Raw genomic sequence first — 17,541 nt, 5'->3', positions numbered from 1 at the left:
TGCAACCAATCAGAAAACAGGATTCTAGTTTGAGTGGTTCGTGAAAATGCACCTTTAAGTGCAAACATTTTTGGGGATTCAAAGCGAACAGACTTTACGTTCTCCCTTCCAGCTTTCCACCATCATAGAAGTTGTACAGCGATGATTTGTGCTTATTATGTGTATATTTATTTAGGAAAATTACATCAAATAACGTTTTCCTCAATATTTGAGCTAGACAATTTACATTTTTATTACGAATAAAACGCACGATATATCCGTGTTCCAATATCATAACTTTGGCGTAAATTGGGTCGTATAAATGTAATATCTAAAGTTCACTGTTGACCTGTTTACATTCAGCTTGATAGGAATAAGATAACTCTAAATGTGTAAACGCGACTCACTCAAGTAGGAGTTATAATAGAGTGTTACTAAGTCGAAGTTAAAAACCATATAAATGTACTAACTAAATGATAAACATTTTACATTACCTCCAACACTCCTGTTTCTACGCTTCATCTAATTACCTTTGTCACACCTTAATATGCTGCAAGCAGATTCTCTAAAGCCTCTACAAAGTTTTCTGAGATTATCGGACAATACTCAGTGATCCATGCTGATCGATACTGATCCATAAATCCAGTTATTTGATGATCATATATGCATTATGGAGAAGCAGAGACAGGTAAAACTGACAGGCCTCCATTATTTTCCTTTTCTTCATAATATGATGTTAGATTGTAATTGTGTGGCACTGATTATACATTAATTATACATATATTTATTTACATAATACTCTTATTTATATTTTTAATTAATATATATATGTATATATTATACATATTTAACATTTCCTTAAATAATTTTAAAAAATGAAGTTAATAGTGATATTTCAGAGTAAATTATAATGTATCTTTAAAGAATTGTTGCCTTCTTTTAGAAGAAGAAACGGGATAAATCACGTCATTCGATCCTGGAACGCCAGATACCAGATGCTCCTACGCTAGAAGAATTTGAATGTCTGCTTGGAGAATCGCCGACAAATTATCCCAAGGGTGAAGCTGTAGAAGATATAGAGAGTGAATTGCATTCGGCTGCTATTGATACAGAAATTTATGAAAAACAGGCTGCTGAAAGAGCAGCTTATGAAAAGAAATATAGTCAGCAAGATGAATCAACAAATAAGGTATTTGAATTACCAATCAAATATTCAATATTCATTGATATACATATATACAGAATGTTTTTTAAAAAATGAAAAGTGAAAAGATATAAAGTACCAGTACTTATATTTTTTAGGTATTATTATCTGAAAACTCTTGTGATGAAATTGACACTGTCCAACCTTGCCTGGAGTCTGAAAACACTTTAGACGATCAAATAGATCAAGTGCAAGAAAGTATTTCCACAGTTCAGCTGATAGACATATCGACTATCCCAGAAGAACCCAGTCATACAGTTCAAGAATTTGAAAATACAATCAAAGAAAAGATTATATGTCATAAGACAAAGGAAACCAAAGTTTTAGATACTAAAAAAGATACTGCTAATGCATTTAAAGATGTCAGACCATTTACAGAGCAAGAATTGGCCTCTTTATATTACAATCAGGAGCTAACATTAGTAGATGCTTTTATTACTGAGTTTACGGAAGCACAATTGAGATGCGCACTGCTAAAACAGCAGCATAAACTGTATGAGCTGCTGATGAGCTATCTGAGGGTGCGAAACCACCTGGTCTCAAATTCTTACGAATTGGAGCGTCTAAAGAAGAGCTGTCGAGAGACGCAGAAGCAGCTTTGGTGTCTAGAGAAGACATCAGAGACAGAAAATGGCGAGTGTCAAGATGGCAATCCCGTCACTGCTACTTATGAGTATTCAATTGCTCATTTCAATCAGCAGACTCTAGTAACGCTCTCCAGGACACTATCTGCTATCAAGGACACGCTACACGATAGCCAAACATTGTACTGTTATGAGGCTGAATCGTTGCGTCTGCAAATTGAACATTATGTACAAAGAGTCACTATGAGCTTCAACGTAAGTTGTTTTCTATTGAAAACAAAACTTAGATCAAAATGTTAACTATTCAAACATTCAAGATTTCTGAAATTCAGTTAAATCAAACTATGTATGTGGTCTAATAGCGTTTTCCCTTGACTGTACTAGTGCACATTGAGTGCATATAGAGCTGTCATACATAAATTGACATAAAGATGTATGTTTAATATAAATATAAAAACGGATTAAACCATGAAATCCTCAATACATTTTATTGTGCTATAAATAGAATCTATTTTATATATATATATAATTCGAAATATTTGAATTTTACTTCCACACGATTTAAATCAGTGTACAACAACTTTAATATGCACTCAGTATGTACTAATGCAGAGCCAAAGGAAAATGGTATAAGTTAAAAAGATAAGCTATATTAAGGTTCTACATGAAGAATCAGTGATCTTACAATCGACACGTCCATAGACTGATTCTTTACACAGCTCAAAACTTATTCAAATCTTTTTTCTACTTTCAGGAGTTTGCTAATCTTTCGCAAACCGCTTCAGCAAATCTTTTACCAGAGCAATCATCCCAAACTCCTCCCCAATTGATCGAACTCAGGATGTGCATAACTATCCTGTTCAACTTCCAACGCCGAATTCTCAAAGATGGCAAATTTGTCACAGACACCAGAGAGTGGTTGTCAAAACTGATAGCGGTGCTCTTGAGAGTCGCAACCTGGCAGGATTTGCTGAACCATATACTGCGATGTCCTGGTGGCGTGATGAACTGGGCCAAGTCCTTCGTACAAGTGCCAGTACCGCCAAAAATTTCGGGATTGAGTTCTTCGCCATTTAATGATCCATATCTTGATCATATTATTGCCACCCTTGCAGTAATTTTGTTGCCGATCAAGGATCGAGATAAATTCCTGGAACAGGTAAAATTAAGAATAAAATATTCATTTTAAGAAATCAGCATTTTAACTTCTTTAATTCTTATATTCTCAACTAAATTTGCTATGCAGGTACAAGTATCCTTGCAGGACACAACAAACAATCCAGGAGATACAGTGTGGGTAATGTTAGATGAAGAGGGTGAAGAAGAGGACGAAGATATCGCCAATGTTGGCGCCGTTTTCTTTGAGAGTGATCTGATTTCTCTTCTCCATCAGATTCCATTTGACAAGCTCTTCGAACAGGTGTTGTTCATTCAGCACCAAAATGACAAATATGAGCAGGAAGAGAAGGCCATCACAGATCATCACATGTTGCGTCTTTTCGCGTTTTATGGCACACTCGTCAAACTTTTAAAGCAAGGTCTGAAGTCATATGATTCGCCAAGATATAGACAATTAGCGAAAAGACTCAGCGCGTTGATCAGAGATGTTGTTCAGTACGCCAGTGATCAGTGGGAAGCTTTTGACAAGAGCCAAGTACGTAAAATTAGAATCTATGTATTTGCAGAATTCTGCAGGTATATATTAATCAAGCAATCACAAAGACATGCGCCGTATACTTCTTTTGTTATTAATTTTATTTCAATTTATTAAGAATGTAAATGAATATATTATACAGAGAGTTGAATATATTATAGTTTCTTTCACAAATTTATAATTTATTGCATATTTTGTTTTAGAAGTAATGTTAGTAGTCAATTTTAGTAGTTAGAAAGGTCAAAAAACGCGAACAATATTTATTGGATCTTTAAAAATAAACTAGTTTATTACAACATACATTAAGAATTAAACTAGTTTTTTATCTATAAATTAATCGGAAACATTTCGACTTTATTAATTGTAAGTACTTCTTTAGTCCATTTAAAAAAAATAATTAAACATTAGGAAAAAAGATACAATATATTAAAAACATGAGGTCATATCACAGGTTGAACACAATACATTTGACATTACAAATAAAATTGTATAAAATTGATAAATCTTTAACGTTATCTTATTATCGAGTGAGTTTAACTATTTTGTCATTAGATGGCGAGAAAATTGTCTCATAATCTCATTTATTTGTCTGTGTTAGATATTGCATGAAGTAGTTAAACTCACTTGACAATAAAATGACGTTAAAGATTTATCAATTTTATATAATTTTATTTATAATGTTAAATGTATTGTGTTCAACCCCCCCCCCCTGTGATATGACTTCATGTTTTTAATATATTGTATCTTTCTTTTCAATGTTTAATTATTTTTTGTAAATGGACTGAAGAAGATTTACAATTAGTACAGTCGAAACATTTCCGATTAATTTATAGATAAAAAGACTAATTTAATTTTTAATGTATGTTGTAATAAACTAGTTTATTTTTAAAGATCCAATAAATGTTGCTCGTGTTTTCTTACCTTTCTAACTACTAATTTTTGCTTAGTAATCTCGAGCTAGATATTTTATATATTTCCGTGTCAATTTTGTTTAGATAACCGACGAATTGATGCTGCTGAAGCTGCAGACTGAATATGATTGTTTTTTTCTAAGAGCGATCCTTTGTATATTCTCGTCACGACGTCTAGGTGCCTGGCAATATCTTGCAGCGATACCATACCATATTATATCACCTACTACTTTGTGGCACATCTTCTATATCCTGCATTCTGATTCTACATCTGGTGACATAGCAACATCGAATATGTCAGTCTCAGGTAAACTATAAATAAAATAATAATAACACTTTTTATAATTATATAATTTTCTTTATCTTTTTAATCCTTTAATAAAAGTATATATTATTAACAGTGATTTGATATTGTAGATTGGGAAACAGCGCTAAGTTGTCCTGAACTTCATAGGCAATTCGAGGAAAAACTGGGCAATATGCCTGGTGATGAGTCTTACTTTCTACTGACAACCTTTGCTAATATGGCCATGGCTAGAGGCCATAAAGACTACAATTTTGTGAGAACAACTACAATTGATCTGTTTCAGGTATGTTAATAAATATACAGGGTGTAACTGAAATAAGGAAACAAACTTCGGGACCGAACTCCCCATATCAAAACATGAAAAAAAGTTCATATGAACGTATGATCGCAAACTCACTTTTATTGATAATGAGATACAGCTCCCCTTTATTAATAAAGGAAAATAAGAAAATAATACTTATTATTATTTAATTATTTATTTTTAGTTTTTAAGTATAACAAATGTTTGAAGTATCTCCCATTTAATTCAACACGCTTGGACACGTCGGATTATGGACTGTTGCACTCTTTCAAAGATCCCGGTGCGATTGCAAATGGTGTCATAGGTAAAGATGTGTAATAGTATATCTTAATTGGCGATTGAACTTTCATAAACTAAGGGCTTTAAGTGTCCTCACAGATAAAAATCTAGAGAATTTAGATCGGGGAATCATGGAGGCCATGTAATCATGGCCTTGTAAACATTTTGAGCTATATCTCAGTAACAGTGGATTTGTGAATATATGTTTATATAAATTGTTTTTTATGTTTTAGTGTGAGGAGCTCAACCCCAAAGTTTGTTACCTTATATTAATTACACCTTGTATATTTAAGTCTAATTAATCAAATAATTTACCACTAACATAATAATAACAAGACCCTCTATGCATTTGATTTATTGCAAATTCAAATTTGATTTTTTTTAATTCAATTATTAAAATTAATCTAATGAATTGAATTATAGATTGGATTTCTCAGCGAGGAAACCCAAGAGTCATGCTCGAAAGACGCAAGGTTACTTTTATCAAACTTGACAAGCAAATATCCTACTCTTTTGTCTGATATTCTGCAAAAATTGAAGGATAATTTTGTATCAGTTGGAAAGGTATAATAATATTTGTTTAAGATTTTCTTTTTATAATAAATCCTTTTTAGAAATATGTCTTTTATATATGTCCACATTATGCAAATTACATTTGTTGCTAATTAGTTTTAATTATATTTTAATGCTCTTATCATGATATCTCTCAAAAATTACTTACACACACACACAGGGTGTTCCAGAATATTTGGGATTATTATTTTTATATGCAGATAGAGTGGACTGAACTGAGTCGAAAAGTCCTCTACAACTTTTCAATTTTCACAATAATTAACGAGTTATTAATTAATAAAAATGTAAATATGTAGTAATTTGGTTCATTAGGGTTAAACAGGTATTTGATATGTTCCAACCTTGTTTTATTAATATATTTAATGCTTTTTACGTCAAAAACAGTTTATCTCTTGATATATTACAAAATTATTACAAAAATGTTTATCACACAAACGATGATTACGAATTTATTTTTATACATATATTTTTATACATTATAATATCTCGCTATTGAATTGATATTTTATGATACATTCTAAATTCATTATGTATGTAATACACAAATCGATTTTATATAAAAGTAAAAACAATTTCTTAGTAAAAATATCATTGCATGTAATTTTGGGATTATATTTTCAATAATATTATTCAATAGTATTTCAATAGTACTATTTTCAATAGTACTTTCAAAAAATACAATAAAAAAACCGATTTTTTTAAGTTGACAAACTGAGATGATCTCCTTAAAAAGTATTATAATCTCGACATTTTAGTAGGATTTTCGATTTAAAATTATCTCAAAAATTTTTAAAAGGCGGTGGTTGTGGGACACCCTGTGTATGTAGAATATAAATATGTAATTATAAGAACTATATAGTATAATATTATAATACAATAATAAGCTAATTTATTATTAAACTTTTAGATAATGTATATATATATATCTTTTTAATGATTTTAGTTGAGTTTGTATTTGTTCACTGAGCTGAAAATAGGAACATGGGTGCCACAACAGCAAGACATAACAATTCTATCCACTTGGTTGCATCAGCATCCTTTAACTTCATCTGAAAGCCATCTTGCTCGATTGATTTTTTCACATTTGAATTGGGGCCTTGACAGGTAAATTATTTCAATATTTCTAAGTTTTCCGGAAATGCAAATTTCGACAAAAAAATTTCATTATTATACAATTTTAAGTCTTTTAAATTTATCTTCTTTTTTTCCTTTAGTATTTGCTCTACTAAAATGTTTTGTAATACAATTAATTAAATGTATCTTTTTTTATTTTCCAAAAAGTTATTGGAATTGTAACTGCAAAGTTACTGATTCAAAATTGTTGTCTAATGTATGATTAATTTTTTCCTTATAGAAATGACAATCTTTATCTTCCGATTGACCTGCACCGACAAGTGGCACTGTTGATTGTCAAACTTACAATGAAATACGTGCCTGATACCCCAATACAAACGGCTTCATTATTAACTGAAAGCATGAAACAAGTTAGTTATCAATTAAAAAATATATATTTTTTTTATATTAGTAGTTCCTTTAATCATTTAAAGCATACATTTTTTTATACACGCGCACACACGCATACATATTAGAATTACCATTTCATTAACGAAACACATTCATTAATACTTTATGAGTAAGAAATAAAATTTATTTTTTATTTTATCTCAGGTTTCCTCAATAGTGAGAGCTCAAAACAGTGAGCAAGCATTCAGCCTGTGGGCATGGGAGATGATGAATAAACTAAAGTTGCACCAGTTGGATCGATCAGAATCCGTGTGTCAATATACTATTTCGAATCCGACCGAGAGTCTCTCTTGCGTGCCTAACATGGAGTCGGACTCTTTCTTGGAAATTTTGATGAAAGGAATACGTGAGAGGCAGCCAATAGCCAGTTACGCCTCCGTATTGATGACCCTATGGGGTCATTCGGTACCACTGATCTGTGTCGAGGGTTTCAGCCAATTGCAGATCTTACAGTGCTACTATAAATATGATCAAGTGCTGATCTGTCTGCATCATGTAATACCGTTGTTTCTTGATTGTCCGGATTCTTTGCTGAAGAACGACAAATTTGTTAGCCTAATCGTGCCTCTCATCAACGCTGATCGGACGTACATGAAGATAGCGAAGAATCTGATCGCTCCGGAATTTCCCGGTCCGGTTCTCAGGCAGTTCGCGAACATGATCGAATCTCATTTGCATCATTATAAACGGTAGACATGAGTGAAATGTATTTTGAAATAATGAGCGGAAGTATAAAATTAAGAAAGATCAAATCTTTTATAGAAAAAACTAATGTAATTTATTAAAAGAATTGATATACAGTATAAATATACAGATAAAAATAGATAATAGATCAATAATTGTATAGATATTTAAAAAATAATTATTTTTATACACTGATTGCAGGTATTGCTTGAACAGCCCAGAACGATTTGTGCACCTATGGCTCAATGTGTTGACACTCGTCCAAGATTGGAATAAAGATCACAATGTTATGTATTTGATGGACAGCGTGATCCGTGCTGCGTTCTTTCACTTAGAATCTAGGGCGATGACAGAAAACATGTTCCAGAATCTCTTTTGTGTAAGTTTTAGCGATCTAATTATATTCTATTATATCATACACGGTATTCTAGAATTAGCAAATAGTAAGCAGCTATTTTGTATAAAAAATTAAACAACTGTAATAATTATAATTGTTTCATGCTTTTAACGAAATATTTATTTTGTTAGCCTGCTATAGACGGAAGTAATGAGGTATGAGATACATAAAAAGCGATTTATTTGTTTTGTTTTTTTAAGTTAATTAATCAAATTATTCAGTTACATGTGCATTTATACTGGTAGTTAAAAAAAATTATGTAAAATTTAAGTATTGTAGACTTACAATTTCTTATATTATAAAAAAAAAGGTTTTTCTCTTTTATTCGATATCTTATATATAGATATGCATAGTTTAATATATCATAAAGTTTGACTGTCATTAACATATTTATACTACATAACAATTTAATAATCGCATTGAATATACCATCTATAGAATATATCATCCAATCGAGCACCGGGATCGTTTGGATCATTTCTGAGCTGGGCAACAGGATCTTCTAACTCGGCGAGTCTTCTTGGTGGAACCGTTCAGACAATATGGCTCGCTTATCAGATTCTTTCCACAGAGCAGTATGATAAGGAGCTTAAGACTGGACTATGGCGCGAGATCCTACGAGAATTGTCTATGCAGTCCAAGATATCTTTAGACGCTGCACTCAAGGTTTAAAATCAAGTGTATGACTGTTGAATGTACTCCAAGTATATAAAATTATAACAATTATTAATTATTTCAGCGGGCCTGTGTAACAGTAAAGATGACTCCGTTTAGCGTAAACAACCTGGCTATTTACCGCTGGTCCCAGCAAGCCCTTGATACACCTATGGATCATCCAATTCTACCTCTCTTGTGGCAAAATTTCTTTAGTTTGTTCCTTGCACGAGCTCCTATCATTCCGGGGTGAGTATTATTATTATCTTAACAGAGCAATAATTCTGTAATCATGCAGGTTGAGGAAAAGTATGGAATATCTCGAAAACGAGGTATTCAAAAGAAAAATGTTTCATTCAAAAGAGTTTTAACAAATGCATCAAACGGTGATACCTATTTGACCTTAAGCGCAGGTATAAAAAAACTAAAAGTTAATTTTAAAATTTTTAATGGAAACCTGTTTTTTCCATACATTTTCTTCACCCTGTATATGTATACAGGGTATCCCAAAATTCGGGCATATAAAGCATATAGAATTAAATTTTTTATTTTAAATTGTTCTAGATCCATGGATAAAGGTGGAGTTGGAGAAAAATTTTTCGAGGGGATGATAAATCTAAGCTACTTGAAAAAGTTGAAAAAACGACTGCATGAAATAACAGAGTATTTCCAAGGGAAAGGAGAAAAGGACACAGACAACGGAAAACCTATTACAGATGATAGGCGTGTATTTTATTTCAGTATCGCAAAGTAAGTGAACATAAAGAAAAAATGAAATATTTCGTTTGAACATATATCTTATAGAAAAATACTTATCACAGGTTTTACAAAACATTGAGCCTTTGGTTGGAAGAACCTCGTCTTCAGGAACCAGGTCTTTATCTTCCAGCGTTGCCACCGCAGTACATGTCGCAGAGGTTAATTCTACTAATGCAAGGAGATCGAGTAAGTCAATCATGTCAGATTTTCAATTCACATACAACTTTACGTAATAGTATTATTCATAATAATACTAATTGCTAACTTCCAGACTCTCTGGTTAGAATACGTCGATTACTGGGCGGTACAGCAGAGTCAGCTCAAGGCCGTCTGCGAGTGGGAGCGCGCGACGTTCCGTGATCCCGAGAATCAGTACCAGAAGTTTTCTCAACCTTCGTCAAATGCTGTAGAATCAATTGATCCTCTTTGCAGAATCTTCCACAGACTAAGTTCCTACGAACAGCCGGTTTTGCCGCCTCCCTTGAACCGAAATCATCCAGTGATGGGCTATGTGGCCAGAGAATGCCTCTATAACTCTACTACCGTTATCGACCTAGTCAAACCACATCTTAGAGTCATTCTTGATTATGCACAGACCTACAATCTCATGGTATCTGAGCATACCGCGGCGGACTGCAATTTCCTCGAACTAGTCCCAACTCTCTATCGAATTTACGAGAACCACGTTACCTTGCACGCTCTTTGTGATACTTCACCATCCAACCAGAGACGTGCTAGATCGGGCACACCTCCCACAGTGCATTGTGCAGGCCCCGGGATCATCGACATCACAGTAAAGAATATTAAATATTAACTCTCTCTCTCTCTCTCTCTCTCTCTCTCTCTCCTTGCAGAAATTTACATGTCGTCTAAAAATATGAAATAATTGTCAGTGTTAAAAGAATTATAAATATGTAGACATATATTTTTATACAGTAATCTTCATTTAAATAAAATAAGTCGTTTTTCAGATTTTATATATTTATATTTTGTAGGTTGAAGAAGCGCACGTTAGTGAAGGTGTGGATCATATGATAACTCAAAATCGGGCCGAGTACGAAAATCTCTTAGTGAAAGCTAGTCAACCACCACCCAGCAAGGTCACTTTAGGCTGCGTTTTCATTGATCATTTGATCGCGTAAGCAGTTTAATCAATTGATTTATTTTGATCCTAGAACGTGAACGCATGATCTAAATCTGTATATATAATATTTCACATTTTAGTAATTAAATTATTAATAGTAGCAAAATAAATTGCATACTTTTTAAATCTCATCTATACATAATATTTTTCATTCATTAGCATGCTGGAACAGGAATTAACTGTTAGTCGCACTAATGAAAATACCGCTGTATTGCGGAAGGTACAAGAGAGTGGAGTCAGACTATTCTATCATTTAGTAGAATTCTATACAGAAGAAGCAGCGCTATGCCCTCCCACAAAGCAACTTATAACTACTTGCTTGGAAAAATTAGGCCAGGTACATATTATTTTTATCTAAAATTATATATAATTATGTAAAAATCACACTCATACTTATATTATTATTAATTAACTGTCTTAGTATTTGGTATTTCCTTTTTACATTAACGTTTTTATTGTTAATAGTATGTTGATAGTATGTATTTAATTGTTCTTAGTATTATTTACATTTTTTATATTTGTTCATAAGAAAGGTCTTAAATTTAATATTTAATAAAGGCCCCCTTGTGGAATCTTAACAAACCATAAAAAGTTGTTTAGGACCCACATGAAATAGTAAAACCTATTTTATATCCCAAAAGTGCTAGAAAAATAGATTTTTTTTTATTGTGTCTCCTTTTGTAAGTTGAATTTTCTTGTATCACCATAGAACTTATCATGAATTGGATGCATTGCAAAAGTTTCTGATAATTGGACTTAAAGGTTTTAGTTTTAAAGGTCGTTTATTATGACTCTATTATTAAAAATGGAAAAATAAAAATAGGGGATCTAAAATGACATCCTTGACATATAGTTTTATATATAAGGTTACAATAATTAAATTTTTTATTAAAGTGAATCTGAGCGTACTCTTTAAGACACGCTGATTACGAATCCATTAATTAAACGGAAAAATCAATGATGGATTCAAAATGGTCGATCCAAAATATTTGTATTCAATTATATACAATATATAAAGCCATATATTTAATATATTTCAAAAATGAAAAATGCGTTATCTTTCGACGTTCTATTGTGTACTGTTAAAGTAGGATTAAGATAATATATTAGCTATATTAGGATTATTAGGAATACTTAGATATCTGTTAATCTTTTTTTGAACTTTATACAAGATCTCATAAAACAAACTTGAATTGAAATAGGCAAAAACGAATTATGAATTTATGCAAGTATGAATTTATGAAATGCAAGAACTATGAATCTAAACGTATACAGGATGTTGGAAAACATTTTTCAAGTACTGAGGATTTTCGTTCTATTTTCAGTTATTCATCAGCGGCGAGGAAGCCCAAGGTCCACAATTACTAAGCACTATAATCCAGAGGTCTAATCTTGGAGGTTTATTGGGGCCACACTTTACTCCTGTCGCCGGGGGAGCCTCTACATTCTTACAGATGTATCAAATCGTCGTGGATTTATCCACCTGTTCTAATGTCGACTTGTGCTTCGTATTGCTCTCGAAGGTGAATAAACTTGAACTGAATATCATTTTCGATTGCGACTATTAGATTATTAATATACCAGTTGTTGCAAAGAATATTATTAAGATCTCGATGGTCTAAAGACTTAGGACGCTCGCACAGAATGCAAGAGATCCAGGTTCAATCCCCAGCCGAAGTAATATTTTTCGCAACAAAATCATTTACAGATTTTAATGTATTATTCAGTATTATTAAGTTCTAAGATGTCTATGAGCATCGAATTATTAAGTCAATTTAACTTGTGATATTACTACAATAGTTCAATGCGAGATTTGCGTTTCAAGACCGAAAAATCATTTCGGCATGCAGTTTAAATGACTATACATAGAATATAAATTTACATAGAATTATTCAAGCATTTAAGATCCAGTTAGACCGTTTAAAGACATTTTTCTTCTATTGGTTGTGTACTCACGATCCTACGAGATTCTTAGTTTAATATAGATTCTTATTGTTTCTATTATAGTTTGATGTTGGCAGCTGGCTAAACTATCGCCGTCCGCGATTGAGTGAAAGATCTACCTTCATAGATCTAGTTTCCAGAGCATTATGCAATATTGGTTTGAATCCCGAAGAAGAAAAGCTAATGCTGCATGAAGTGAGTATCCTCTTCAGTTATTCGTTCCAAAGTATATTGGATCTGAATTTTAATTCAATAAAATCAAAATATTGTTACATTTATTTCCATTAAAAGAAAAACGCAGATAAAATTATGATCATTGATGCAGCTGTTTCGAAATCACTTACGACTCATTCTCCTACACGAATTCCCCGAGCATTATGGTGAGGTCTTAAGTGCAGTGCTGAGAGGATCCGAGAGTCAAAATCTGTCTTTAGATGTGTGGCGCGACTTGTTGGGAGCACTCAGCAACAAGCCGAAGAATAACGCACCCTCCCAGAACCCTCTTAAAATCAGAGATGAGATCAGACACTACGCTACTGAACAAAGACTGCTATCTCGCCAAGAGGTTTGATTATATGTGTATAAAAAAGAAATTTTTTTCTGTTTCACTGCTTTGTTTTATACGTAATAATAAAACAAAACTTAGCATCTGGTATGATACATACTTTTATGCGATTTCAGATGCACGATACCGCTGTGCTTCTAAGCCGACACTTCATGAAAGAGAGATTGCAATATGGATTATACGGGCTTTATCCAAAGTATAGAAGCTACAACGAGCCATTGACTATTTTTTTGGGTATGGTCGGCCACGCTTTAGTCGTATTGACGCTGCAAGCTGATCGAGGATCACTTGCCGATCAATGTAAGCAAATTTTCCTATGGAATTTCAAATATCTTAAATAGTCGCATAGTAATTTGAACCTAAAATATGTAAGTCACATTTAAAAAAAAAATCATTGTATATATTCTTTCAGTGTGCGATAAGATTTGGCCAGTGTTGAGCGAGATGTTTGCGCCATGGATTACTCCGTACTGGACGAGGAACCTGCGAGAGCCGACGGCCGCATGGATTCAGCAATTGACGGACGACAGGTCGGTGTTGCTACCGTGGATTATTACCGACGGTCCTTACGCGAATCGTACGATGGCGATGTTTGCCGAGTGTATTCGTTTCATCATCGATACTATGCCGGCATCCAGCAAGATTCTCAGTTTCGTATGGCAGTTCTACGTGGCCAACTATGCTCACTCATCCGTCAAGGACCATGTATTGAATGTTGTGCATGGTAACTTGTTGTCTCTTCCTTGGGATCGCTTCTACCCCGCCATCAATGATATCGAGTTAATGATCAAGGTCATTGATCAGTATCTGCCGGACTGCCACTTGTTCCTCGGAAGCATCTTCACTTGGGTCAACTGGTCTGTTTGGATCAACGAATTAATGACCACGCAATCGTTGCCGGTCGCTGCTAGGATGCACGTTTGTCTGCTGAATTTGTTGGTGAAGCTCTCTAATGAACCAAACGTCAGACAGGTAAGAAAGAAGCGAGTAGAACATGGGGCAGACATACGTCGATATACAAAACTAAAGTACGCTAAAACAATTAATTGTTGTGCTAATTTTAGTCTTAAAATATTTCTAAAATTATTAAAATATCTCGATCCGGAGTTTATTGCTCATTGTTTAAGTTAAAAAATTCATCAGAAGTGTGCTATTGCTCTGTGGTAGTCGATAATGGTATACCTATAATTATTCTTGATGTTTCTTTGCAATATCTTAGTATAAAAAATAGCAAAAAAATTTTGATATATATTTATGGTATATAATTATACTTGGTATATATTACTATATGTGTTTTGGAAGTGGGAATGCTAGCGTAATGTGAAGTCAGCACCCCCATTTTTAACATTAATTTCCTGCGATTGGAAAAGACTATTAGATTTGGATCTAGAACAAGGAATCAGCAATAAATTAGCACTTAATTATGATATATAAGCGAACTTTTTTTTTAATGATGCCAGTTTTATAGAGATCTATCTGACGTTATGAGAAATTTCGGCAGATTACACTTTTTGGCAGAAATAAAGGCTATGCCTCGGGTTTCTCTAACTCTAGAACTTGAAAAATGAAGTAAAATTTGAAAAATTAGGATCCAATTTTCAAAAAAATTTTTAAATATAAACTAGGTAAAGCATATACTAAAATAAAAATAGAACTTCAACCAGTCCAATTAATGTTCCAGAACGAGAAAGCGGTGCAATTAGTTACGGAAGCCGAGAGCTTTTCTTGGCATTTAATTGACGCCACAGCGTATGACCAAGTAATTAATTGGCATGTGATGAGTTGCGATCCCAAAGTGATCCTATGCCTGGGTAAAGATCAAACTCATGCTATCGATGTAGCTGTCAATAAGTGAGTCTAATTCATAATGTATTCACAGCGAACTTATGTATTCATAAGAACTAATACCAATATTGAATGTAAAAATAATTTGATATACACAGCTTGCTGAAAATAGCAGCAGCTTATGACTCTACGGTGAAACATTTTCATCCTACCACTCTGAAAAAAAGACAGATGTATGTACGTTCATCGATAAAGTTGCTGATCAACTGCACTACAAGACACAAATCCCTTCTCTCAACTAACAATAAAGCGTTCACTAGCATGTTATCGCGGATGCTCGACGAGATGGAAATCGTCATCACTAGCAGTGAGTATCAAAGTTTCAAAACTGACCAATCTAAAAGTTTAAGATCCTATAATACTAGCTTGCTTATATCTAAATACTGAAGAGGTTAGCAATCTGAAAACCTTTCTCCTTAAAATATTGCTATAATGTTAATTTTTTTGCCTAGCTGTCTCTGAGTCACAACAGGTTGCCGAAGCCGGACTGCTAATCACTGAGTTTTTGCACTCGATCAACCAAAGCGGAACCTTGATCGATCATCTTCGCAGCAGTTGGACGACATGGCTGCTAGAGCGGACTGCTAGCAGTCCGGTGTTGATGGGAATATTAAGGGTAATCGGAATAGCAGTTGCTTCTTCGTCCACTCTAGGTCACCTTATGGAAGCTGCCTTGGAAGCTTACTTCAAATACAATAGTAAACGATTGATCTATTCTTGTGTAACAGTTCTATCTTGTTTTGTATCAGATTTAACTTATTTATTTATAATTGATTATATATACACTTTTAGTAACGGAAGACGTTCGACCGACGTGGGCGTCAGTGTTGATGGTCTTACAGCCTGTAGTACCGCGTCAGCCGCCATTAGAATCCGTACTGGTGTCAGAAGGAAGATTGCTAGCCCTTTACTCCGTATTGCTGAAAAGACTTCCATCCTGCAGAGATATCCGAGAAGAAGGCATGCTTCTGATTAACTTAGTGGACTGGATTAGTGCTATTAAAACCACGTAAGTATTTCCAGAAATTAAACAAAATAAAATTCTGAGAAAGTTAATCTCGTTTATCTAGAGATATCGTAGAAGACAAACTGCCTTTGCTGTGGGCAAAAGCATGCGAGCTGGCCTATAGACAGTGTCGATACAGTGAGAACACAGTGATCGCTGCCAGAGCCTTAAAGGGATTAGCACGAGCATTACTAACAGTAGCGGATGATGCAGGACAAGGATGGGGTATCCTTGGGGCTATTGGATTAAGAAAAGGTTCTCAGCTCACCGTACGGTAAGTTGCAGCGATGTAACTATCGAGAAAAGTAGATTTTTATTCTCTTCATATATTTAGCACTTTTTTCCATTAAATTTTCAGGTGCAAGTTCCTAAGTCGTGCTATAGCTGTCTATTGCTTGGCACAATTACCGGAATCTAAATCCGATCAGCAATTAGTGAGGTATACTTCACACTCGCCCGGTGTAGCACCTTCAAGGTTGACCGATCCAGACACAATGGAGATTCGTCCTAGCACAGAGGCTGTGAAAGCAATGCAGAATTTGGAAGGGCTCCTGGTAAACAAGCAGTACGCGGAGCTGCGGGGAGACGTGGAAAGAGCCATTAGACTCATCAAGGATTCTGCCAATTCTCTTCATAATGTCGTTGAAATTGTTGGCATACTCGCCATGGAGCTCTACAATCAAAGATACCTACATGTGCTAACAGAGTGATACTAGTTTTATTTATACATAGATTCAGTGATAGACTGATAAACGCTTTGAATCGTTTCAAAGCGTAATACATGACCTCGTAAGATTTTTGATCGAAAGCTGAGTTTTGAATCGCTCTATGACGTCTTTTAAAGCATTTTTAATTCTTCACTATTGATTTTAATATTTTAAGCTTTGCAAATTTTCAATAATTCAATAATTAAATATTTTAAGGAAATTCTATAAATACTTTCAGGAACTTTCACGATGAATTGCTTGAGAACTTGTGAATGCTCATTACGTAAATTTTACCAATGCAATGACGCGTTTAAATTGAATGCTATAATTATTCATATCAATCTTGGAGATTGAGATTATATTACGATTATTCGTTTATATTAATATTCGATCGAATTGAATCTTAATCTCTCAAGAAATATAATTGTGATATAGTTTCGATTTTAAATTTAATGCGTAATATAGACTTAAAATAAGTCACGCGCATATTTGTTTTATTTAAATTTTTCAGGTTTGTATC

General features: G+C 33.6%; 1 protein-coding gene across 2 annotated transcripts; it reads left to right on the top strand.

Moving 5' to 3' along the window:
• The first annotated feature begins 288 nt into the window (after positions 1 to 288).
• Positions 289 to 17,195, top strand: Epg5 (ectopic P-granules autophagy protein 5). 2 transcript variants are annotated; one of them, XM_018459048.1, is made up of 31 exons: positions 289 to 667; positions 923 to 1,168; positions 1,282 to 2,022; positions 2,522 to 2,926; positions 3,014 to 3,421; positions 4,417 to 4,639; positions 4,750 to 4,922; positions 5,643 to 5,783; positions 6,736 to 6,896; positions 7,147 to 7,276; positions 7,461 to 8,005; positions 8,202 to 8,379; positions 8,529 to 8,552; positions 8,836 to 9,063; positions 9,137 to 9,300; positions 9,616 to 9,801; positions 9,873 to 9,996; positions 10,082 to 10,603; positions 10,806 to 10,948; positions 11,114 to 11,291; positions 12,280 to 12,477; positions 12,962 to 13,093; positions 13,224 to 13,463; positions 13,580 to 13,763; positions 13,876 to 14,435; positions 15,145 to 15,314; positions 15,407 to 15,615; positions 15,761 to 16,006; positions 16,101 to 16,317; positions 16,379 to 16,588; positions 16,673 to 17,195. In XM_018459048.1, exons 1-31 carry the CDS (start codon positions 650 to 652, stop codon positions 17,022 to 17,024), a joined length of 7,656 nt encoding a protein of 2,551 aa, XP_018314550.1. In that variant the 5' UTR covers positions 289 to 649; the 3' UTR covers positions 17,025 to 17,195. The 2 variants fall into 2 exon arrangements, with proteins under 2 accessions (XP_018314550.1, XP_018314551.1); XM_018459049.1 differs by lacking the exon at positions 8,529 to 8,552.
• Positions 17,196 to 17,541: the final 346 nt, after the last annotated feature.

The sequence above is a fragment of the Mycetomoellerius zeteki genome, unplaced genomic scaffold, assembly GCF_001594055.1.
Source record: "Mycetomoellerius zeteki isolate Tzet28-1 unplaced genomic scaffold, Tzet1.0 scaffold79, whole genome shotgun sequence".
NCBI classification, from domain to species: domain Eukaryota; kingdom Metazoa; phylum Arthropoda; class Insecta; order Hymenoptera; family Formicidae; genus Mycetomoellerius; species Mycetomoellerius zeteki.
The sequence above is the reverse complement of the archived record's forward strand: the minus strand, read 5'-3'. Positions and strand labels throughout refer to the sequence as shown.

What these genes read in the sequence shown, in the direction of transcription:
- Epg5 (XM_018459048.1), top strand. An exon ending in AAGCTTTTGACAAGAGCCAA is followed by an intron (nt 3,422 to 4,416) that starts GTACGTAAAATT and finishes AATTTTGTTTAG; the next exon opens with ATAACCGACGAATTGATGCT. An exon ending in CCGGGATCATCGACATCACA is followed by an intron (nt 10,604 to 10,805) that starts GTAAAGAATATT and finishes TATATTTTGTAG; the next exon opens with GTTGAAGAAGCGCACGTTAG.